General features: G+C 42.4%; 1 protein-coding gene across 12 annotated transcripts in view; it reads right to left on the minus strand.

The window, feature by feature from the left end:
* Positions 1-25,627, minus strand: part of CCDC85A (coiled-coil domain containing 85A) — a 106,661-nt gene that overhangs the window by 14,035 nt on the left and 66,999 nt on the right. For 8 of the 12 annotated variants that reach the window (XM_067292750.1, XM_067292748.1, XM_067292755.1 and 5 more), the window contains exon 3: positions 7,602-7,678. The exons of 3 other annotated variants lie outside the window; for them this stretch is intronic. In XM_067292750.1, the coding sequence (XP_067148851.1) occupies positions 7,602-7,678 (77 nt within the window). Of the gene's footprint in view, positions 1-7,601; positions 7,679-25,627 lie in introns of those variants that run through there. One more of the 12 variants, XM_067292758.1, reaches the window with a different exon arrangement.

Consider the following 25,627-nt stretch of genomic DNA (forward strand, 5'->3'; position numbering starts at 1 on the left):
CATCCTACACTGTCAGACTTCCCTATTGCCCCTGCCTAGCCCATCTGCCCAAGCTACAGCATGGTTTGCGGACTGGTTCCTCCGAGTCAAACGCATACTGTGTCTAAATTATGCAGCTGCAGAAAGCACATTGACTTTAGGAGGCAGAACACACATAATATTCCCTGCATATTTTGTCGCAAAGATAACAGAGAGAAGTGCAATCAGTAAATATGCAGATCCATCTTCTGTTGTAAGTAAATCCACAAAATATCTAATGGCAATAAGCAACTCTTTAGTGAATAGAAAGCACAGGAAACCTGCCTCAAGCCCATAATATCACTTAACAAAGCAACAGATGAATGGAAATTTAGTATCTCCCTCTCGTTGGCTGCAAAACGTTAGGGATACTCAGGCCACTCTCGCACAGTGCCGGAGGCAAACACTGCACTGTGCACTGTTCCCAGACAGAACAAAGACCTCTGTGTAGAACAGGATTCTCTTCGGTGGAGAAAACTCATCAGGAGCCTTTGGTTACTTGAGCCAGTAGAAAACACTGTTTTTTCTATTCGTACAGATGATAAGGACAGTCATGAATGAAAACCACTGCAGTGCAAAACACACTGCGTAACTCAAATTACATTCAGTTGACCTGCAAGCGTCCTTCAAAGGAAGCTTGCCACTTGCTGCCTGACTAGCACTCTCCCCATCCCATGCAGGAATAGCCAGGAAGCAAAAGACACACAGTACATCACTGCCCCAAGGACAGCAGCAGTCGCCTCCAGAGCAGGCTTCAGAGAAAACACAACTTTCCTGTCCACTAGGCACCGCACTGCACACTTACCGGAGGCAGTTCTAGCTCAGCAAATGCAAAAGACCTTGTTCTTCAGGAAGCTTTTATCCCAGAGGCAAGTGCTTTACTAGGGAAGTGCATTCTTCCTGCTGGGTAACTGCCGTGCCGCTTCAAGCACTATTTGATTCTCAAACCGGTTTTCTTATTTCCTCAGCCCTCAATTTCCCCGTTAGCTCTGAAGAAAACACAGGCTGCATTTGTCAGCTTGTTTCAAGCAGGCAGGAGAAAGGGAAAACGGAAAGCAATAAACTGCAGTATGTTGCTCTGCTGGATAAATCATGCACCAAACAAATCAGCAACAATTTTTTTAGGAAACACTCCTGTCAATTTTAATATACAACTTAAAAATGCTGCTGTTATTCAGCATAATTCCTCTGCTCAAAGGCCTCAGTAAAGACTTGTACTTCTCCACATTTCTGCCTAAATCCACATATCTCCATGGCATATTAAATGCACAGTCTTTCTGCATGGTCCAAGCTACTGCTGGCTACACACCTTCAGAAGCAGCAGTTTTCAGCAGGCCCTTCATAAACCTCTTTTGCTGGCTAATAAACCTGTAAGAAGAAAAGGCTCGGGGCTCTAGTGTCTCAGAATCTTATAGGACATGCATATAAAAATCAACACAACTTAAAATTTGGCAAATTCAGTGGACTCTAGTAGAAAATTTTGAGTACAAGTTAACTCAGGACATTTGGAAATTACTCTGGGGAAAAAAAAGTCCTTCCCTCTAACCTGGAAACTCCTTTTGTATCCCAGGTTTTTCTTGAATTTTGTGTCTTAGTAACGGCAAGCAAATAAGTTCTTGCTATATGGGCAAGCCCATACAAACCAAGGTGGAAATTTTATACTTAGGATACCTTGAGACAAAGAATCTGGTCAGAACCTCAGCTGTTATTAATTGATGTCACTACATTAATGAACTATTACTATTAAACTGAGGATAAGATTACTTGAAAGAACTGGGTTGGTGGATGCTGCTGATTTTCTTTCAGCAAATATTTGATGACATGATTAGGTAATACGGGCTTGTTCAACGAGTTTAATTACATTCTGGTTGAAGAAGTCTCCTCTGTTCTTCCACACGCTATGGAAAGGAGGAGACAAAACAATATTAGATTGTGAATGGCACAGATTTCACAAAGTGAGTGAAATACTGTTTAACCAAGCAGTTACCATCTTCTAATTAGATTTAGAACTAAAATCAGGCCATGCAGAGGGAAAATCAAGAGCATAAATCTCAGCAAAAGGATTTTTGAAAGATTTGGAAATATAGGATGAAATAAAAGGTGATAATGTAATAGAAGAGAAGAAAGCAAGATGGAAATGGAAAGTGTCGCAAGTGCTTAAAAATAAATTAGTGTGTGCCCAAGGGTCATGTCTGCCATTTCACACTTAAACATACCAGGACTGGAAAAGGCTAGCAAGGATGCAAAAAAGAAAAAAGTGCTTGAAGCAAGAGTAGATATGAAAGAGATGCAACAAAAGGAGATGCAAAAGAACATAAAGGTTAGCAAAGGGAAGCTGGGGGAAGAATGAGGAAACAGAGACAGAAAAACCCACATGAGTGACAACAGAACTGCTCAAGTTCAGTCCTGCGTTAAAGCTCCCTCCTGGCTTTGGGACCAACGCTGGCTCATACATGGCCAGCTCAGAGATGGATGCCTGCATCAGACCTCACGGACATGTCTTAAGATCTAACCCTGATATGAGAGGAAAGAAACCCTAATCCTTTGGAGAAAGATGTGCATTTAGCTGGGCATAAAAAGACTTTGAGGCCAGTGACAGCATGTGGGTAATCTTCAAACTCAGGCCCAGTGAGGCCCAGAACATTGTGAGGGCAGACCTGGAAGGCATGAAGCCCCACACCACATCCACGGGAAGGGGGCAAAATTCTGTGATCAGCCACAGATGAGGAAAAGGGGGGGCTGGCCACTGCAGCTATTTCCTGAAAAATCCTGTGTCTATACAGTGCTTTGCCACCTGGGTGCCAGGCTCTGCCAAGGGCTCTCCAAGTTTAGCCACAAGCCTGGCTTCCAAAACTGCCATGATCTAAACCCGCAATGTCATTTTGCACAAAACTCGCATGAACGTCTGACTTCTTGTGCTTGCTTCTTGATGCTAACTTGGTCTGTTAAGGGTACTCCAAGCACAGCTGGTGGCTCCTGCCAGGAGCATGCTGAAGAATGATAATACACACGCCGGTGTATTCTTGTACATCAATATTTCCAGGTTTTCTCTGCTGCACTGAAGGACCCACTAAGCAGAGGGTTAAAAGACAGTCCCCGTTCTGCCATCCTGCCTTCCAGATAAACTAGACACTTGCCAGCTGGCCCAGAGAAAGCGGAAGAAGGAACAGCAGACTGGCTGTGGGACCAGGGAAGGCTTTGCAGAATGGGCACAGCTTAATACACGAGATGCACTTTAGGTGCCTGTTTCCTCGTGGTTTGTGTTTCTTCTCAACCATCCTGTTGTGACTACAGAGCTTAAGCTGTTTGCGGCAGGGTCTGCCTCCTACATTAAATATCCAAGCAGCAGCTGGCAGAGCAGAGATCTGGTCCTGTGGGGGTTTTGCTCCAGACGTTGCATTAGCAAACAGTAATAAGTGATCAAAAGAAGAAACTGAAAGGAAGCAAGTTAACGCAGAAAACGGAGAGGAAATGAGAGATCCCCCCGGGGACCCTTTTTGCTGACTTGCTCGCCAAGCCCTGCACTAGCACGTTGCCGTGTTAACTCCACTGGGTCCAGCGGAGGCAGGGTTGCCATGGAAGTCAGAAACTCCGTTCCTTGAGCGCTCTCGTGGAGCCTCTGGCCCCAGCAGCTGATTCTTTCTGCTTGCTCAGGAAGCAGTGTCCTGGCGATATTTCCTTTCTCTTTCATTAAAAGGTATAACCAAATTACGAATACAAAGAATTAGAAGGGGGAGATATCTCACAGCTCTCCATCTGCGCCACTTGCTCCCTCCTCCCATAAATCAAATAAAAATTGAAGTAATTTAAACTGGTGCCTTGCCAAGAACATCTTTTTGAAATGCATTCATTGTCATTAGGACAGATGTCCACATTCCCGTAACATTTCAGCTTAGCTTATCAGCCCTGAAATAGTATCCCTAAAAAAACTGAGGAACGTCTTCAGTTAATTGACATGTGGGTGCCAGATCCTGATCTCACTTCCACCAGTGTAAAACACGGTTAGCAGTTCTGCACCACATCAGGTCTGGGAGAACCCTCCTGTTTTCACTTATCTGAAGTTATTAACGGCCTAACTGATACCATAACACAGCCCATGAAGCTGTAATTGGGATCTGAATCCACTGTTTGATCCGTACATATTTTCTTGATCATTGCTAGGTATCTTCATTACAATACACAAATTTTGTTCTGGCTAGACTGCTGGCCACACTACCACGCATTTCTTTGAACATTAAGGCAAAAACTGATCCACAGCGAAGCTGTAGTTCCCTGAACATTGCAAGGCAGCAGCAGACAGCCGCTGCCGGAATAAGCAGCCCCCTGCCCCTCTGCTGCAGAGAGCCATCCCTGCGCCAGCATCGCTGCAGCCCCAGCACAAGAAACGTGCAGCAGTGTGCTGAACCCGGTGGGAACTCCTCTGGGTTGAAACGCATCCGGCAGAACAGAAATGTTCTCTCTCAAATTCTTTTGCCTCTCCACGCTGCCGTCAAGCCCCCTTACCCACGTCAGGGTTTGAGAAGCACCAGTGCAAGCTGTGTACACCCCTCGTCTCGGACTCAGCCGAGTCCTCAGTTTGGCATTCTCTACAGAAGACCCAGCTGTATACCATAAATCCTGTAAAGTATCTGCTTTCTTGCACAAAAATCCTATCTGTGGCCAGAAACTGAAAGGGTCTGGATCATATCTTGTTCCATGCTATCTGGGGGAAAAAGAAGAAAACAGCTAATTATGGCCTTCACCAACAAAGCAAACCTACAGCCTATCTCTAGCTTCTCATAACTCTTAAACCCACTAGTACGCTATAAACCAGCACCAGCACCACTGTGCAGCACAGGAAGAGACACTAACGGGCTTAAGTGAATACGTGCATTTTTATACCTTTTCTGTTACCTGATCAGACTAAAATATTGACTCAGTGCTGGTGCTGCTTTTCCCCAGACAAGGAAGTCTGTCGGTACAGCAGAGTGAACTGAACTCAGATTCCATTTGAGCAGTGATGGCAGCACTTAATACCATCTTCTCCGGAAATGTTCTTGCCACTAAATATTAATAAAACCTTTATAGTAGAGGTCTGTGGGGTTTGAAAAGAAAAATAATATGTATGGAAGGAGACAAGCAAAGCAAGAGAAGCTGGGAAAGAATCATAACTAAGTGGTAAATGAAAGGAGTGATTTATCTGAAGAGGGTGTCAACAAACATGCTGGTATATTTTCATGAGTGATAAATAAGCAGAAAAGGAGGAATAGGATAGATACTGAGAGAAAGCAGAGGGGAGAAAGAGGAGAAGTGCAGCAGGAGGAGAGAAAAAAGTGTCTTAGATAGCGAGGGGGGACTCTTCAGTACAGAACTAGTAGAAGAGTCACTTCCACGAGCGGGAGCCGTCACCTCTCTCACACCAAGTGCAGCTCTGCAACTTTCAAACCCTCCCAGTGCTGCTATATGCCAACCAGTGATAAATAACGAAGGCCTATACAAAAACCAGAAGGCACTCGCGCTGAAGCACTGCTGAAATTTTAAGGCACAACACTGGGACTAGGTAATAGCTGCGCCAAAACCCCTCGTCTGTCGTGTAGCTTGTCACATATTTTCAGCTGATTTGCCAAAAGCACTGCGTTTGGCTCAACGCCTAACAACCTCCCGTTCCTCCCATTAAACAGAATCAGACCTGTGCCAGGGGCTCGTGCATTTCCATCCAGTGTCCTCGTGTTTCCGACGGGGCCTGACCAGCACTGACAGCACATTCAGGGTGTTACCCACAGGAACAACAAACTCCCCGAACAAACTCGTACAAACGTAATGCCAATGCAACCAAGTGCAAACTCAGAATAAGCCTCGTGTCTTCCCTTCCCTCCTCTCCCATAAGCAGTGACTTTCTTCAGCAGGAAAGGTGAGGAAGGCACGCCAGGAAATGTGAACCCATGTCACTCGTTATTTCTTACGATAAACTATTCGGAGACGTTAGGATATTTTTCAGAACTCTGCTGTAGATCCTGGTGCCAACAAAACCAAACATATGACAAACCTGGGACTTGAGACCTGTGTATCAATGAAAAGCAATTTGCAGACTTGCTGCCTTAGTTTTCCCCCTTAAATGTCCCACATTCAGCATACTTTGTTTGGATTACTTTTGCAATAGCTACAGGGGGAGGCACTGTTTTCACAAGCAATTTCTGGTTTTGGCACCCCAGCGAAAATATTTTCAAAGAACTCAACATTCAGAACGTGGGCGTTCCAGTCTTTGACACGATCGGGCAATCTGCTTAATGGGCCTCCACCCGGACACCTCCAAAGCTGGACAAATAAAACATATGGTCACTGCTAAAGGTTGCCCACAAAGAACAGTCTGCATGATTTATCTCCCAGTGCTCTTCCAGACCTAAGACAAATCACAGTGGTAGTTTTCAGGCAACTTTTTTTTAGCATTTGCCCTGAATACCTTCCTTGACAAGAAAATAATATTCTTCACCAGAGAGCATCTCACTTTTTCTTTCCTATTCAAGACCATACAAATGGTACTGCATAGACATTTAACCATTCCTCTTGCTCTTCTTTTCCAGATTAACAAATTAGGGTACAGAGAAATTAAATAAATTCACGAGGTCACCTAACAAGTCAAGACCAAAGCAAGAGGTAGGACTATAGAGGCCTTTCTAATTGTTACACTGCAATTGAGAAAATAACTTTGCTTAAAATCTGCTTAAGGAAGGAAATAGCTTCTAGCTAAAGAATTTGCATCTTGGCTTATATAAATGAATAAATCAGAGTCAGTGGATTTTACTTCTTCCTACATTTCACTGTTATCTTGGGTTTTATATTCAAATGACAGTGTTCTGACTAAGTTCAATGAAAAGCATTTTCGTTCTTCAGAGCAATTACTTCATTTAAACTAGTGCTTCAATTAACCAAAATGCTTTTTTTTTTCCAGTGGGCAACTTCATTTGGAGACATTACTGATTTTCTGAAGGACTATTTAATGAAATTTAATAGAAGTGTCTTTGATTCATTCTTAATCAACTTGTAAATTTTTCATTTTTAGAAACATATTAGGAAAACCTTTAATTTCATATTTGCTTATTTATCTATTCAATTTAATTTCAGTCTTGCATTTAAGTACTGCTATACTCCTCAAAATATTAAAAATCATATAACCCAATTATTATTATTTAAAATCGTTGCATATTTAGAGCAAAATATTTCAGTTAACTATAAAAAGTATTTGATATTCTAATTACAAGAACCTCTTGGAATGAAACCAGAATGTAAAGGGTCAGCTTACTGTAATTTTCAACTGTTAAAGGAATTTTGAATTAGAATATAAGTAGCAGCTTCCAGTGAATTTTTCTTAGCAAAGTATCAACACCTGCAAAGGAGAAAAATGAATGGAAGTATTGTCATAGTCTTAAATACACCAGTAGAAATGTTCCACTCAGTCATGAGAGAGAGAAACAAATATGCGAGAGCCTTTGATCACCCAAATGCAAAGCCAAATCACAGAAATGCTGACTTTATCTGAAGCACTAAGACTCAAGAGTTACTGTCTAGCTACCCACTACTGTTCCCACCAACAGGAAGTCACCCACCTGGGGTAGCATGCGATTTTCCTCCTCCAGCTGTCTTACTCTTGCCTCCAGCTGCCTAACATAGGACAAGGTTGATTCTAAAATTAAAAAGAAAAAAACTCATATTATCCACATAGATCTGCTTGTGTATACTAGTGTCAGAGCCTGTGCCACATGCTGACTTGTGCTCGCAGCAGCCTTCTTCTCTTAAAATTCCCTTAAACATGCAGCTCTGTTCCTCTCAAGGGCACTGCAAATAATGCTGGTACTAGAATTAATCCAGTTCTTTGTCACTTTGGATTCTAAACTACTGCACTTTAAAACAATATTTATAGTCCCTTCTCAGACAAAGGAAATCTTACAGAAAGGCAACACAGACTTGATTTCTTCTATCCCATACCCCAAGCTCTGTGAGCTTGGACAAGAGCAATGCATTCTTCTACAGGGTCACCACTTCAAAACTCAGAAAGAGAAGACTGTCTTCTGCTGACAGATGCAGCCAAAGAGGTCCCTCCACACCAGTAAGCGGAGGGCTGGTGCAGCACATGCAGACTTCCCATGCAAGCAGTGATCCAGCCTGCAGGGAATACCACAGCTAGCCAGCACGGAGGCACAAGGTATAGCCTGTGCTGGGAATCAGGTGCATTGTCCCGGCTTTAGCCTGTGCTGGGAATCAGTTGTGTCCATCTCCAGGGTCCTGAGAGAGCTTTGAGTCTGGCTGATAGAGTGCACAACCGCCTGAGACACAGCATTCTTATAACTATTATTCCTCGTGCGAGCTAGGGCAGCACCGTACTAGCATACGCTCTCATAAAGCTGCTTTGCTGCAGAGCAAAATCTCACCCACCCTACTCACGAGTAACATCACTGGCCTTCATAAGATAAATTGATTGATTATGGAGAATAACATTTCCCGTGGATATGAGTATTGATAGAGCATCTGAATGTTTCAATCAATGGTCTTATTTCCCCCTGGAAAATGAGTCACGGTCTGTTCTGTTCCCAAGAATTTACTGTAAGAAGAGTAGATCCAAGATCCATCGCTAGAAGCATCTGAGAGGTTTTGTATCACACATTTTGGGGGGCACACAGAAATTCTGCCATTAAAATACTGTACCTAGAAAAAATACATGCCTGGGAAAGTAGTTGGTCGCTGTAAGAGAAAAGACCTCTTCTCAGTACAGAATCACTGCTATGACTCTAGTACCTCCTCATACTTAGGTGGAAGTCCACCATGGATTTACTCCTGACTCAATGATCCATTAAACTTTCTTTGAGATGTCAATTCCATTAATTTATATGTACTCACACTACCATGTAACTAGCGTACAGATAGAAACAACTACATCTCTGATGTCTAACTGTATGGAATCCATCGGTGTCAGGGCAGTACTGGCAGTTGATATCAAGCTGCAAAGCTGCATTGACACCAGAGCAGTTCTCTGATATAAATTATCAGATGAATTTGTGTACCCTTCTCCTCTGATATCTGAATCACCGTGCCAGCCTGCCCATAAAATAAAAGTGACAGGACATGAGGTGTCACTTATTGCTCTTGTCAGACTGCAGTAGGCTAAAATACGCGTGCACAGATAGTGCATGCGAATTTACAGAACATGAGGACAACAGACAGAAATTTGTCAAAAACGATTACTGCACAGCAAGGCACTGGATTAAAAATAGCATTGTACAACAAAAGGGAAAGAGGTAATCTGAGGTTCTATGTGCTCTACAGCATAACAATTTTCATAGCTAGTGATGGGTGCATCTCTGGAGAGCTGCTAAGCCCGGTTCGGATGAGCACTTAGAAAATGAACAGCTTATTCAATTAACTATAGACGACAGGGTCCCTCCCATCAAATCAGCTCCTTTCCCAGCAGTAGCACTTCTGCGAGGAGCTGTTGAAGCTTCCTCACTGGTATGGCCATTAGTGTTGGCAATAGCTCCCAGCACATTTCTTTTCTCCTCTCTGTTGTTTTCTACAGAAGATGGTTTTTGTGGAACCACCTTTTCTGAGGGACTGAAGTAGGGGCTTTCTTCGGCACTAGCAATCTCCCAATTTGTTGGTTACAATTCTGCTGCTATGTCAGCTTGGGCACCAAGTTCACATTCAAGTCCAACTTCCCCATTATCCACATCTGACAACACATTGACTAATACCCCAGCTCTGCCCGGGTGGAAGCCAGCCAGCTTTCCTGGCCCCAAAATCCAGGGGCAGGGTGGGGGCTGATTTGCACATGGGGGCACAATTGCCTCAAGCTAATCGGATCCACAGGCCTGAGCCAAACCCGAGCACAGCTACAAAAGCAGTATAATATAACCCCGGCGACCCCTTCAGAGCATGCCGGGCTCACCAGCTTAGTTCATGAAAGCTCCCTTTTGAATTCCCATTAACTCCGAGGCATTTTCTGTGTTACCATTTATTAGTTCCGTATATGCTGCATAGCTCTCGGCAAAGTTTGCCTCTCAGTTTTATTCCTTCACTTATATGTTGGAGTCTAGCGCTGAGATGTCTGCTGCCTCAAAAAAGACAGCTCCACTGTCAGCTCAGAACCTCACAGTGCCAGTTTACACCAGCTGAGGATCTGGTCTAAAATCTCCTAGCGTTTTAACCCTTTTAAAGTGTGAAACATTTATTTAAATTTCCTTTTGTAATCTGATGAAAACTGAAAATTAGGTCAACTACCAAAGGCCTGATCTAGCAAATCCTTATTTATGTGAGTATTCTTGACGTATAGGCTAGATGCATATATATTTCAGTATCTGTTAATGTATTTCTACTGTGATGCTATGCATGAGCTTAGAGGAAAGGAAGAGTGGAAAAGGCAGTCAAGGGCACAAGAGAATGAGGAATTGAAAATACACAAAGTGAAATGCTGTCATCAGTAATGTCGACAGCAAACCATCCCCAAAAAGTTGCATTGTAAAAGTGTTTATGGAAGGGACTATAAAATCCATCTATTCTTAACTAGCCTGGAGACCAGTAAAGAGCCCTAACTAAAAAGTAGACCTTAAACTGCCTGCCAGAAAACGGTCACCTGTTGTCGCTCTCCTTGTTGTTCCAGGCAAATTTTCACATGAAAATTAAGCAAGTTTAAACTGAGGCAGAACGAACTGATGATCACAATGCTTTATTTTCAACAAGAATATGTATCTGACCTGAAAACAAATGTCTCCCAAAGTCAAGGAGAACAGAAACATAGCATTTCTTCATAACATTATTGTTATCTGACATTAAAGCATTTTATAAGATGCTACAATATATCAGGCAATCACTGCTCTGAAAAATAACCTGCGCAAACAGGATTTTTCAGCTGATGTCATTAGTCATAAAACCTTTTCTGTTTTATCCTTCCCAAGTAGATTTATTTAATATTTATAATTTTCACAGAAGTGCAAGTACACATAAAAGCCCTGCATTACTTGCCAGATCTTAAATTTGAGTAGTAGACTGCTTATATACAAACTTCCAAATACAGCTCTAAAGGGAGCTCCCTCTGTCTAAAATACAAAAGGAAAAAACGGTATTTGTATTAACACTATAAAAGCTCTAGTATTGTATTCTGAGTAACAGCACAAAACTGTTAACTGTGTTGAGATCAAATGCAGATAAAAACAGACAATAAATTTGGGTCAACATCTCAACAAGATCTGACCACAGAGGCATGACACTGTGGTAGCCAAGTTACCAGTTTCATCAACTATGGGCTTCTTGGTTGCATTATTTGTGCTCCTTCCAGTCTTCCTTTGCTAAGCAGAAGTTTTACTGATATAACAATTTTGAACAATTTCCATTCTCACAACCAGATTTATGCTGAATAAATTAATGCTCCTACATTAATGCTCCTAAATTATATCACTATCTATTAAAGATGGAAAAAACTCCCGTTCTCATATTCTTTCCCAAATATTTCTTTATACATTGCTCCTTCGGGATACATCCACACCACTAAAGTCACCCACTCTTAGGCCAAGGGGCTCACAGTGGCTCTCATCCACACCAGTGCGGCCTGCCCAAGTCCACGCTCAGCGAGTTTGTTTGCCCCTAGGGCTCTAAGCCACAGATCCCTGCATGTTTTCTTCAGTGCAAAGCATCTGGAATAATGTGAGGAACGTGTCCCGTCTTACCAGAACGGTGTTTTTAAGCATGCAGCATGGTATATATGTGGGACATGACACGACAGAGTGGGAGGTGTACAACGCATGCTGGGAAAGTGTTAGATCACGCAAGGTGAAGGAAGTTAAACGTGACATGGTCTTGTCTATAACAGCTGTAGAAAGCAGTTCCCAGAATAAAATATCCCCGGGTTTTGTCTCAGAGAGAACTAATCGGTTCACTCCAAAAAAGAGCTTGTGAAGAAAACCTGCAATAAACATGATCAGAAGACCAGGAGCAAACCAAGGAACTAAGTTATAGGACTATTAATTTACCATTAGTGTATTTAAGTCTTACTTCAGTGACAAATAATATTCAAATTCATTTGATCTTTCCAGTGGAAAAAAACAGAAAAAACTTTGCAATTTCACCAAATGAACTTCCACAGTTTAGCTTCCCATGCTCTTAAGATGATTGCAAATATGATCATTGTGCAGTGCTTCATTTCAGGAATGAAACTCAAATTCTTTTCCAAATTATTATAGAGACAATAATATCTTGCTTTTAGCGAAATTCAGTGACAATCTGCTCTTTCTCCAAATCCATCATTCTAACATGTTATTAGAGAACATCAATATTTATGTAGCTGATCTCTTTTTCTTTTGACATCCACGCTCTTGAAGCTGGTAGATATTTTGGGCTTATGTCAAACTGTATCAGACCCATATGTTGCTGCCAAGGGCATATTTGTGCCTTGGCTTTATCCATTTTTTGTGTGTCTATGCCTGATCTCACTCTATTAAATACCTCATAATGTTCTTTAAGCTAGATTATCCTCTGCTGTTTTAGAATGGTTGAAGATGTCACATTAAATTCTAGCTTTCTAAAGACAGTTTCCCTTCTTTTCTGTTTTTTTTTTTCTTTTTCCTCCTTTTAAGGCCAGTATTAAAAAGGCATTGATCCAGTGACAAGTAAAGCCAAAAAAGACTTTTCTGTTCCACATCAGGGTTAGCCCTGAGGACGTGCACGTGAGCCTGGCTCCCTTTGGAGACCAGCCTTCCTAGCCCGCACGCTCGCTGCGGCATCTCTGTCTACGCTGCAGAGCACAGCTGGGGGAGAGTCCCCAGCACGCCGGCAGCCTCTCACAAACAAGCTTTCACACTGCAGAGCTGCACACTCGCCTTCTCTTCCTTTCCTCCCCCTGTCCCCCCAGTCCAAGTCACACCAGGCACAGACTCCCCATACCTCACGGGAGAGCTCACCTACCCTCCCCAAAGCGTCCCCAGTCTCCACCCTTCAGCACTTCTGGCTCTCTGCGTTCCTGACTTTCATCTGCTCCGGCTGCTGCCAAGGCAGGGATCCAGCATGGCAGGATGAGCTGCTCCTTACTGCAGCTCCACTCTTCCAGTGGAGATGGCAGTAACATTTCAGCCCTTCTTTAGAGGAAGGCAGCAGGGTGCACTGCAACGCAAAGACGCCAGCCACGCTGGGCCGCAACGCAGCAGTGTTGAGACACCCGCAGCATCCTGCCGTTGCGAATTCCCTCTGGTAAATGGGGTCACGTAGATGGGGGTAACTAGCGTAAAGCCTTGCACTGCCCAGGCACTGAGGTGATGGAGGCTGTGGAGATACAGAAATAGGATGCTATCAGCTCTGAGCAGGCTCCTTACCAAGGGGTCTACTACTAACCAGCTGGTACTAGCAAGCAAAATGTCAGTACCGCAACACTAGACTTACATGGAGTTATTAAAAATGAGCTGCCCTTAGGACAGCACAAATAGGCACTACGCCTAGAATAATATTGGAGATTGAGATTATGGGTTACTCAGAGCATGCTAGGTTCCCAAACTGCACTCATATATTCCTCACAGGTGCGAGCATCCCAGTCAAAGCAAAGGACACTAGCTGATGGTCTTGTGGACTGAATGGCCTTACAGGATGGTTTGTGATCAACTGCTGTTGGTTGTACCAAGTCTCATGATGCCAGGATGCTAAGCAGGTCTCCTGTTTACCCATTTGGAGAAGCAAGGTCCTTCTTTCCCCTCCAAATAAAGTGGTACTTTCTAAGTAGCCCCACAATTTTCAGGTCTTAAAAAGATAACTAGAAAACACAACTGTCACCATTGGCACAGGCACCATCACTTCTACCATCATAAAATTTGAGTGAAGAAGATGACACAGGATGTTTTGGGCACCATTTTTCTCATATAGTCATGATAAACCACGGAGAAAAGTGATGCAGGGCTGGGGATTGCAAGGCAGCGTGCTCTGGCAGTTTACAGGGTAACTAATCTGTTCATTTTTCTGTGGCGTATGTGAAATTGCATATATTGGATAATAAAAGAGCCAACTTCTGTTTCTCTTATCTCTATTACAACCCAAATATTACATTGAAAAAACCAAATTATTAACAACATTAAAACAACTGAAGTAACCAAAAAGATTTGGAAAGCCTGCAGGCTTCAGTCCACAGTATTCCCCATGACCATTTCTGAACTGGAACAGCTGCAGCATCTTCCCCTCATAGTTCCCCTGCAGAGCTTGACTCAGACTCTGTTCCAACATCCCAATTTTTGTTAGCTCTGTCCTTGTCACTTCACCTCCTCGTTTACTAGAAGCTGCTCTAGGGCCTGCTCCTCTAGAAACCGGTGCACTCCCCAGTCATGCTGATTTGTGAGCTCTGCACTCAAGGCAGCAGCTCAAAATCCCCGCAGTAAGCAGCATGTGGACATGGAGTTGTTAGACTCACAGTCGCCACCCTTTGCTATGCGACAGACATCTAAGTAATGCACTCTCTTAAGCAGACATCTGTCCACCTGATCCTGCTCTCCCAGCTCCAAATAGGTTCACACAAACACTTTCTTTCCAAAAATCATGTTCCCTGTAACCTCCCTTCTCAGAACAATGTTTAACCAGGACGCCAATATCTTCTTCCAGCCAGCTGATGCGACAGTCTCTTAAACAGGCTGGTAAAGAGAAGACGAGCGGTGCAGAAGATGTGTGGGGAGTAAGAGAGCCCACACTGATGAAATGGGCATGATCTAGCAGGTCGTTTCTGGCACCCTGGAGCTAATGGAAGTTACAGAGACAAGGGGGGTTACAAGGTACAGGCAAATGTGGGACAGCACTGAAGAACTTTCTAAAATATGAGGACCTTTACCCAGCTATTAGCTCCTCATGAAACAGATGGATCAGAATCCCATACAAAGGAAAAACTCAAGGGTTCAACCTATACTTCTACTTGTTCAAGTGAGCTTGGGCGCCAAGCGCAATAAGGCAGGTGGAAGGGATATTATCTAATGCCTTTATACTTGAGGTAAAGTAAGGGTAGAAGATGTAATACCTCTAGTACTGACATAAGCTCGGAAAATAATCCATTAAAACTGCTTTAACTCAAGAACTAAAACTCTCTTTTTCTGGATTTTTAAAAAATGTTGATTCCAAATATACTAATAATAGTTCTCTGCAAAAACTGACCACTGGGTATCTACATACCGCCCTTTGATTAACTCTAAACAATAAATCATCAGTGCAGAAGATACTAGTTGCTTCATTGATGTTAAAAGAAGGTTAGAGTTTCCTAACTTTGAAGAAAAACTGTAATACAGTGGATAAACAAAGCAGACAAGCCACATAAGAGAGAAAGTCCTCCAAGATGAAAATACTTGGAGGCTGGAGGTATTGGGAGAAAAGTAGAACACTGTTTGCCTTGATCCTAGGCATTTACTTATGGCCACTGTTGGAGACAGGATGCTAGGCCAGACAGAAAGCCGGTGTGGAGCAGCAGGCTGCCTGATGGCCGGAAAACAGAAGAACATGATTTCATGAGAATGCAAACATCATCTTGGTTCTGTTAACAACAACATTTTTTGCTTCCACTAGCTCAGCTCTATTTGGTATTCATGTTTCTAAAGGAGTTTGCCAGAATCAGGAGAGCTCCTGTCACATCCTGATATGAATATTTTAAACATTAAGAACACAAACTGCCTAGCAGTATAAATGAGTGAAACAGCCAACAATTTACCTCAGCAAAGAATTTAGCATGTTGTGCTGTACATAGATGTACATAGATGTACAGCAATAAAGGTTCGGTTAAGCCATATGCAGAAGGGGTCAACTTCAATGGGGAAAGTCATTTATTATGTTGCTCTTCCTGCACTGTGTTGGCAGGAATATAATATTTGCATATCAAATCAGATTTTGGTCATTCAAATCCACACTCAGCATCCTGCAATAAAAACTAAATAATCTTTCAATAAACGGGAGATGAAAAAGCAAGGCGGTACAAGGGCTATTCTAAACCCTGCTGTAATTAACTGACAGCTCCAACCATTTATGAAAAGGGTTCTGTGCTAATTGGGGAACAGATTCAATGACAGGCAAAGTATCTCCCTGTCCTATAATTCCTAGTTGTCTGAAACCTGATGTAATTACTTCAATATTAATATTCATAACTAAAGCATGTTATTACTTCAATCCATCCCCTTTCAGCTACTTTGAATATAAGAAAAATCCCATTTACACCACCTGCAACTCTAAAGTTGGTTGTTACTCAGTACTTACACTGCCAGTGTCCAGTCTCCTAGCTGAGGGATTAGATGACCTCTGAAGGTCATTTTCAGCCCTATCTTTTATGATTTTCTATTATGATTGCACATCTTATGTAACACTCTTACAGAATAAGTGCTAGAGAACTTCTTATTAAAGTGCAGTAGAATTCCCCTGTAACCCAGCAACATTAGGATTAGTGCTATCATGTAGAGAGAAAGAAGTTTGCCTAAGGCAAAATTTTATTAAGCTCACCAGAATGCTTAGTAGCTATTTACCAGTAAGGCCCATATTCTCTGAAAGTTTTGTGACAGCAAACACTACATAGGGTTTGCATAGGGTTTGCATTTCTCAATACTGCTGTTGTCTGAAATTCTTCCACCCCAAAGTCGAGCTTTCTTGTGATTATGGATCCACCACCTCTTGACTTCTGCCTATAATTAAGAATCTAATTGACTAAGCATAGATGGTTCACTGAGTATTTCAAAACTGAATCCTATCAAAGTGAAAAACTTACATATGCTAATTGAAACATCCAGAATGCAGCATTATCCCTTCCACCAAAGCACTTGGTTTTTATTTCTCAGGCAGCATGTGCCATGCTTCCTCTTTTCAGAACATATTAGACATGGACACATAGTAATTAAAATTATCTCTGTAATCAGATATTTTTACCCAGATTTCACATGAAAGTAGTGTTTTCTCATTTGCAGCAGCTTTTAATTGCAAATTATCTCTATTTGCTACAAGGGAAACTTAATATTTCTCATTGCCTTGAGGCAGTTCTAGCCATGTCTTCAATGATTCATTGATGCTGTCTGACTCAGATTGTCAATGTGTTTGCATGTGTCTGGATTTAAGTGCCACTTTGACACGCTCTGAGCGGGTCTGTGTTAACCAGGCTGCCACGTGCTCACTTCCCCCGCGTCGGCAGGCAGGCATCATTCTGCTTCAGCAGCATGCTTTTATTTTTACTGCTGCTGAGGTCACCTAAGGAATGCCCCTGGGATCTAGTCTAAATCCTCCTCTCATTCACCACTTAAATGCTGCCTGTGAAACGAGCTATTAAAAGTATACAGTTGGCTTCTCAGTTATGTTCAGGATAAGCAGATTCAGCTTAAGAACTTTGTTGATTTGGGTCTATATTTGTTGGAGGTCTTGTTACATGTTTAGCCTTGGGGTGCAACAAAATTTCCAGCTGAATTCATCTACAAAAAAGCACTAGTTTTAAAAACTCCCATGGCAAACAAGGATTTCACTACAAAAGTGACCCTTAAGAGCCTAAAAATTACATCCGATTTCAGACTAGCTAAGGTTTTGCTCCCTACTTCTCTGAAGCTATCCACAACACTCTTGCTAACAGCTGGATAATGGTCTGCTGTAACTCCAACCTTGGTTTGTTTGGGGTTTTGGGGACACTAAAGGTGACAAAGGCAAAGCTTTTCTCCCTGGCCTGCTTGATACCCTTTTAGCTCCACTTCAATCTGTGCTAAAGGCACCTGCCTTGTTATTGATGAAAACTGAGAAAAATCAAATCCATTATGCTATTGCTAAAACCTCTCCCGCTGGCTGTTAGCTTGCTCTGGTATTGATTTTGTGCGTTTCACGATTGGTAAAATCCTCGGCTCCACTTGCTTAAGTGATAGGTACCTCCCGATGCCATCACGCGCTCATTTGCTCATCAGGAGTGCTTCCCTGCCTGCAGACGCAGCCCACCGGGCTTAAAACAGCAGGAGGGGAGGAGAGGAGAGGAGAGGTGTTCAGTGTGCACGTGTGCGAAAGCAAATGAAAGGCTGGAAAGGGCAAGCTTGAGAATAGCTCCACTGAGCGAAGGGGAGTAGATGAGGGCATGGACTGGCCTAACAGACAGCAGTGCTGACAGCAGGAGAAGACTACTGAATGGGACTAGCCACTAAACTGGAGGAAAGACTAAGGACTGGCTCAGAGATATAAATAAGGGAAGGTTTCACTACTAGCGCATGGAAAGAAATCTGCAAAGAGCCATTTCTACCGCCTGCCAGCGCCTTCTGCTCAGTGATTTGCATCTAGCAGTAAGTGCCCCCTCATTGAAAAGGCCCTCGGTGCTCTGCAAACAAACTAACAGTGCAAAATCACGTATGCCTTCATGGCCCCGCAGGCCGGCTCCTGAATCCCGCAAACCCACTTTCTGCTCCTCCCAGTTCTGCTGTGCCGATGTTACAGGACAGTTTGCAGCACAATGCAATCAAAAAAAAACAAGCAAAAATATAAAGCTTCAAAACAGCAGCAATATTAATGCAAAAGGCAGAGGACCACAGGGTCAAACTGACTGAGGTGCTAAGTACATGCACTTCAGGTCCCTCAGCATCCCCAGAACTGCTCACAGATGCTAACAGCTACCCTTCTTATCAAATATTAACATTTAAATATTAACATCTATGTTAACAATATAGAGATTTTTTAGGCCTCAAGTCATCAGATGTGGAAGAAACACATAAAATGTAGAAAGGTTAGTTTGGTTGGGTATTTTAGTATTGATACAATAAGTTCTAGTTAACAATTACACTGACTTCCACTTGAAAGTCTAATGTGGGTCAAAGCTGAAAACTACATCTAATAATTTTGTATTACACAAAACCTATGAATCATTTTTATGCTCATCTACTTAAATTAGCAGGCAGTTATCCAACCTGTACCTTTCCATTTGATGGGTTACTATTTGTGTCACTCAAAACCAAATTCAAGCCATTGAAGAATAACACACACACTTTTTCTTGCTAAAACTATAAAAGAGATGCCAAAACTCGCAACAGAAATCAATAGCCACATGAATATGTGGAGGAAGAACCAGCCCACACTCTTACTCCCTGGTAAGTCATCCGCCTGTGATTTCAATGAAACCAACATTTCATACTGGGGGGTTTATGTGGGGAGAGTTTGGGCAGAGAAGCAAAGGCTAGAAAGGATTTCTTCGCTGCTTAGCCCGTTAATTAAATTGGACACCAGGGACTGCAAGTCTCCAGCGGCAGACTTTATAGCCCAGTCCGCAGACGGCAGCACGCAGCAAGCTGCCTAGGGGAGACCTTTGCTGACCCCCGTGAGGCTCTGCGGGCACAGAGAAGCCCCCAGCGAGGCAGCCGTGCAGGGCAGGGCTGCTCCAGGCACGGGTACGGCGGGCAGCAGCCGGTGGGAGCAGGCAGCCGGGGGAGGCCGTCTTGGCAGCCCGCTTTGCCCGTGCTGGAGCCTGGAAACTGTCTGATGGCAGCTTCCAGCGCGACGTGGGAGGCCGGCAGTGCCACGACGGCAAGAGGGGCAGCGGAACCGCTCTCTCAGGCTCTGATTTCAGCTCCTCGGTGGACTGCTGTTCTGCTGCCTCTCCCCGTTTCCCACGATAGAGACACCCCAGCCCCTCACCTCTGAAGCAGCGAATGTCCAGTGCTTGAACTGTGCCATGAAGCCTTGCGTAAACTCTACCAGGGAGACAACGCAGCGGCAAAGGTCCCTTTCAGGCAGCTGAACCCGATGTCTTCCATGGTCAGAGGAGTGCAGGGACACCTGATCTTCAGGGGAAAGTGCCATATAACGATTATCCAAGAAAAGATATTTGGACTTAATACAATTATTTTCTGTTAAACTGTGCTATCTCTGGGGTACAGAAAAAGCTGTTGAAAGGGCCAGGAATCTTTTACATTCACTCCTAAACTAAGATGTGCAAACTGACACCTGTCACATCAAAGATGATGAAAATCATGAGAGCCTACAACACCCTTTGGAATACCCCTTCTTAACTGCATTATACAGCCCTAATACAACCCTTTTTCAAGCTTTTGCGGTGTGCCTTACTTTTAAGTGTTCTAAGCCATCCTTGTACTAAAGTAATCTGAACTGCAGAAAGACTTTCAGTATAGAGCATGCTAGATAAAAGAGTAGCATTTACATTTAATAAGTATAGGAGGGGTAATAACAGCCTCAGCTGAATGAAGAAATCAATTCTGTAACCAATGTCAGAGAGGAGAAGGAAGAGGAAGGAAATAGCAAGCAGAATGCCAAGACACTAAATTTAGATCAGATCTTATTCCCACTATGCGAGTATCTGCAGTCAAAGAATGTTAACGTTTGGAGAGTTTCAGTTACAGGTCAGACATAACTTAAAACTCAGAATTAAAATATATGCCCATGTGACAAGGAAAGCTTCAGTGGCAAATAGTTCTTAACAAACACATCAAAAATACATCAAGCTATATGAATCAACCAGGTAAATTAAAAGACTAGTATAGTATCTCAGATATTCTTGCTGTTTATATAGTCTCTCATCTAAATGCAAAGGTAAAAATATGACAAATGTAAATATAAAGTTAGTTCTGCCATTTGATCTCAATCAGTGCTCAATAAACAGAATAAAAATTCTCCTATACCCAGCCATCTCACACACACACATATTGCAGATGCCTACAACAAGACTTTACAGTTCTACATTAAAAAATCCAAGACAGTATGCCATAAAGGAGAGAATGCTTACACTTTATTTCTTTATAGAAAGACCTCAGAGTCTTTTCACAATACTGTGGTTATGAAATAAGCATATCCCAGTATTTTATGAATGCTGAAGAGTTGATGAGGGGCACCATAATTCAAATACACATACAAGATAAATCTATTAGATAAATAATGATTAATTGTAGAGATTTTTCTCGGTGATACTTTAAGTCCTTACTTAATTCTCAACCATACAATAGAAAAGAAAAACAGAAAAAAAAGTTATTAGGGTTTATTGCCAGAGCTGTAAACATTTCCAAGAACATCTTACTAGCTATGCAAAAAGCTCTGCCAATACACAATTTCATATTGGAACAATGAGTCATACTTCCTAATGAGCACCAAAGCTAATTTTCAATTTCAAATCTGTGCATTTTTTTCCTCACAGTTACATACTCCTGCCTTGGTTACAAGCCATGCCAGGCAGCACCCAACAAGAAGATATCACGGAGCCTGTGGCTACGTGTCGTGCCTGCTTCTGGGAAGGGTGGATCTGATCACTAACTGGAAAGAGGGCAAAGGGGGGCATCCAGGCTTCTCACCTCTAAAAACAAAGGATTCCAAACATCCAGCATTTTCACGTGGCTGCAGGCATCCTCTTGCCCAGAGCAGGCTGCTTGCATGACTGAGATCTCCGCCTGAGTGGCCTCTGTCTGTAGCAATTAGCACTCAGCAGCAGGAAGTCATCTCCTCCCAGAGCCAGCGCATCAGCAAGCCACCACCACAGAACCAGGACACTTCATCACAGCCCCACGTACAGGCCACTCTTCCTCCTTCTGCCACTGTTGCGTGGGCTAAAGGCACTTCACCTCTGGTACCTAGTTGGGAACAGGACAGCCAAACTCCTCTTTCTAAGAAAAGTCTTTTCTCAAGATTTCTATAACCTTTCCTGACAGCCTCAGTTTATGGCTGTCACCATGAAGGTGAAAAAGAGAGGCAGGATATTTCAGAAGAGGACCTGATCACAGATGACAGGATAATAATTCTGGAGAGAAGTGATTCCAGTCTGCACACCTCACAATATGGTACCTTTCAAATTTTACTAACTCAGTGGTGGGCACCATAAAAAGAACTGGGAGAACACGCTGCCAAAAACTATGAGCGTCTTATTACTGGATGGAAATTTAATGGGACACACAAGGGGGAAAACTATGGGAAAAAAAAGGTCTCCAAAGTAAAGAGAAGCTATATTTATATGCCTCAGAAAACTGAGTAGGAGCACTGCTGTGATCAGGCAAGAGCAGATGCCGTGGAACTGCTGGAGGCAGGCTAATGTGGGCAAACACAATACAGATTAAAAATTATCAGGACAAAAGAGGTTTTACGACTAATTTCTCCACATTGAGAGTGATTAACATGTGGGTTGGGCTATCAAATGTAGCAAAAGATGTTGCAAGATTAAATAGGTCCTCTGGACTGAAGCTGCCCTCTTGCTTCCCATAGCCCATTAAAGACCCATCATATAATAATGACTTCTTGTCCCTGCTGACTGTGATCAAATTTGAAGCAGAAAGACGACCATTTCGTAAAATGACTCCATTGGCAACCTCAGCACAGAACCTAACTCTGAGGAAAAACCCATTTCATGCTGGCAGCTATCTGAGAGTGGAGGAAAAGGCTGTAGACTCAACATGTCTTCTGTAAGATTTTTATTGGGGTAATTCTGGAAGGGAGTAATAAAAAGATGTATTCAAACCACACAGCTTTTAAGCCAAAATCTGTTGGTACAAATATGTCACTATCCACAGATACCCACATCTCCAACAGTTTGCCAGGCTATCTCATTCGAGACAGCTTGGGCTGCTTCCTCCTAAGCTGGAACATCCATATCTCCAGATGAAATGCATGGGAGGGGGGAAAGCTTAAGTCATTTGGAGTATCAAAATGTAAGGTCTGCTTCTGACAAGAGGTTTATTTGCCCTGCCCATGCCCAGTGTGTCACAGAAAGTTCATGACGAAACAGCAATCAAACAACAGAAAATATCAGCTCATCTTTATCAGCTACATTAATCTTTCACCTTGCCCCCTCTGACCATCTCCCACTTATTATATTGAGCAAAACTAACTTACATTTGCCTTTCAGGCACTTTGGTTTAGGTTATGAAAAAGGAACCAAGGAACACCATGATGCAGAAATGTATCTTGACAACATATTCAGAGCTGATTCAGCAGCCTAAATGTCCAGCTCCAGCTGAAATCAGTATGTTACTAACCTACTTAGGTGCTTCAGAAAACTCTGCAAATTCCTTCTGCATCTTCTAGATACCTTAAAAAAATCTGGCCTTAGGGGCATAAAAATGACTGTACCAGAAAAGATCAAGCACCCACCTAACCTAGTATCCTGGCTCAGCTTCACCTGTTTATTTCCTTAACTTCTGGAAATCTGACCCAGTATGGGTCTTGATATGATGCTGAGCTTATGTGATATTTCAGGGAATCTCTGAGCAGCCATTGCTTCTTAAGAACAACAGTTTGGACAGTGACTGCCACATGCAGAAGGGACTTTAGTGCTATTTGCTAAACCCTGCAACATAACATCTTGTGTCTGAGCTCTGAAAGGAAATCCCCGCTTTCAATTTGGGCACAAAGTCTCCCTGAAGAGTACATACGACAGTGAGGTACTGAAGACGAGAGTCATAAAACCCATCTAGAACTACCAGAACTACTTTCAAGTTAGTTAATGTGTGGATAAATGTGGGTTTCAAAACTCATCTTTCTACAGGATTTAGGTACCATTTCCACATTTCCCCATTCATATGGTCAGACACATACGGTTCTTTACACCCCAACATATTTTTCCCTATCCCATTGCTTTTCCTGACTTCTCTAAGATCTCAATAGCTGTGTCCTACACTGTTTCTGTTGAGTGCTAGTGGTAAACAAAGACTGAATTTTATTTTGTGAGAGTATACAAATGTAAGAAATAAATCATTAAGTAATTCAGACTACTTACATTTGAGAGATGCATAAAACATGGAGACTTTATCAGGGCTTCAGAGGAAACCAAATACACCACATCAACACAATTTGCTAGTTTCTCAGTCCCTTTTCACAGACAGTTATCTCAGCACAATCGTAATATGTTGCTATTATATTAACATGGTGCCGATTAAGGCACTACTTTAATAATTTAAAGGAGAAGTAATCTGTAATAGAGATAACACAAAACAGCACACATCTTTACTGATAGGCTGCACTATACACATTTATCTGCTTTAATGCTTTCAATTTAAGGATCGTTCACATGTGTGATTTTATCTGTTTTATACTCTCACCTTTTAGTGAATTATTCCAACATCTCTTGGGAGTTGCACTTTATAAAAATGTTTCTTTTTTTCCTCTTCAGATCTCAAATTATGGCCAACAAATACTTTCTTTTTAATAACTACATAATAATGCCTTAATATGTAGTTATCGAATGTACAGGAGTTGTTTATTATTATTCCTTCAGAAATAAAGTGCATTACATCTTGAGTAAATAACCTTTCCCAAAGCTGTGACATTGTGCTTACTGCAGAAATTGTCTTCTTGCACCTGCAAAGGGATCTGTATTACATGACCCAAGATGCCATTCAGTGACTGTGCCTATGAGTGTGCTGAAGGGTGACACCACTGAGAAAGTCTCTTTGGTTTATCTCAGAGGGTTGCATATGCTCTGCCAAGACCTCTGTTCAAACACCTCCTGTCTATCCAGCCAATATCGTCAAGACAAATTGATCTACACTGGACCAGCAACATCTCTTTGGGAATCTCCGCTGTAGCCAAGCTCACATGGATGCTACCAGCTGCCACCAGCTCTGCAGATCTATTTTTCAGAGAAAAGGTCATTATGGAAAAACCAAAGCAACCTGAGGCTCAGGCTCTGTGAAAGCCCAGCCTGCAAGTGTGCACAGCCATGCTTTGCTGGACTGACAACTCAGGATCCAAAAGGATACTGAGAATGATACGTACTTAATCTTATTTTTTCCTGAACTCTGGACCTTTTATGATGAAAGGCTTCAAGAGAAGGCTTCAAGAAAAGGCCTTATTCTCTATTCACTGTGAAAGTACTGAATGGGCTAACACTTAAAAGTGTAAAGAAGTGTTAGTGCTTTAGAGCACTCCGTTTCTTGTAGTCTAGAGGAGTAATGTTTCATCCTTTTGTACTAAGCTGAGTAACAGGGTCCAATTCTGAAGAGATAAATAGCTGATTGTTTTAAAGCACACATGCCATTTCTATGCTTCAAATATATCCAGCTACTCCCTCCTTGATTTTATTCTTTGTCAGTCTTTGCTCCAGAATTCATTTTTATGTTATTATAAGGGTAGCAAATTATCAGAATGAAGGAGAGTTTGTCACTTTCAGAGAATAAAGTTCTAACTACCCAATTTACAAGCACAAAATATTTAGAACAGACAATGGATTAAACTTTCCAAAGCACCTTGGTGGCTGGAAACCTAATCTGTAGATTCCCAAAGACATCTGGTTGGTTTGGTTGGTTGGCATGCCAGGCACTCAGCATTTTTAAACATCAGATCTCCAGAACTGGAGAAATCACTAGTCACTCTTGAGTCTGTTCTAAAAATCTTGTCATCAAGGACTGGACTATCATATACTTAACTACATTTAGCAGCACCTTACGATGTAAACAGGCTTTCTGCGAGTGTAAGTGAGACTGTACCAATTGAAAAAGCACTATTAGGATCTTGGCAAATTGCCAGTTATTAACACAAGGTGCTCCGGGGCACAAGTGCGCAGAGAGAATCCTCCGCATGCAATGACTTGGCTTTGTTTGTCTGGCCATACTAACCGCATGTTAGCAAAGCCTGGAGGGGGCCCAAGGAGGATCAGCCAAGATGCTCATTAAGAACTAATCCTACACATTTTCTGTAAAGTATAAAAAGACCC

The sequence above is a fragment of the Apteryx mantelli genome, chromosome 3 (genome assembly GCF_036417845.1).
Source record: "Apteryx mantelli isolate bAptMan1 chromosome 3, bAptMan1.hap1, whole genome shotgun sequence".
NCBI classification, from domain to species: domain Eukaryota; kingdom Metazoa; phylum Chordata; class Aves; order Apterygiformes; family Apterygidae; genus Apteryx; species Apteryx mantelli.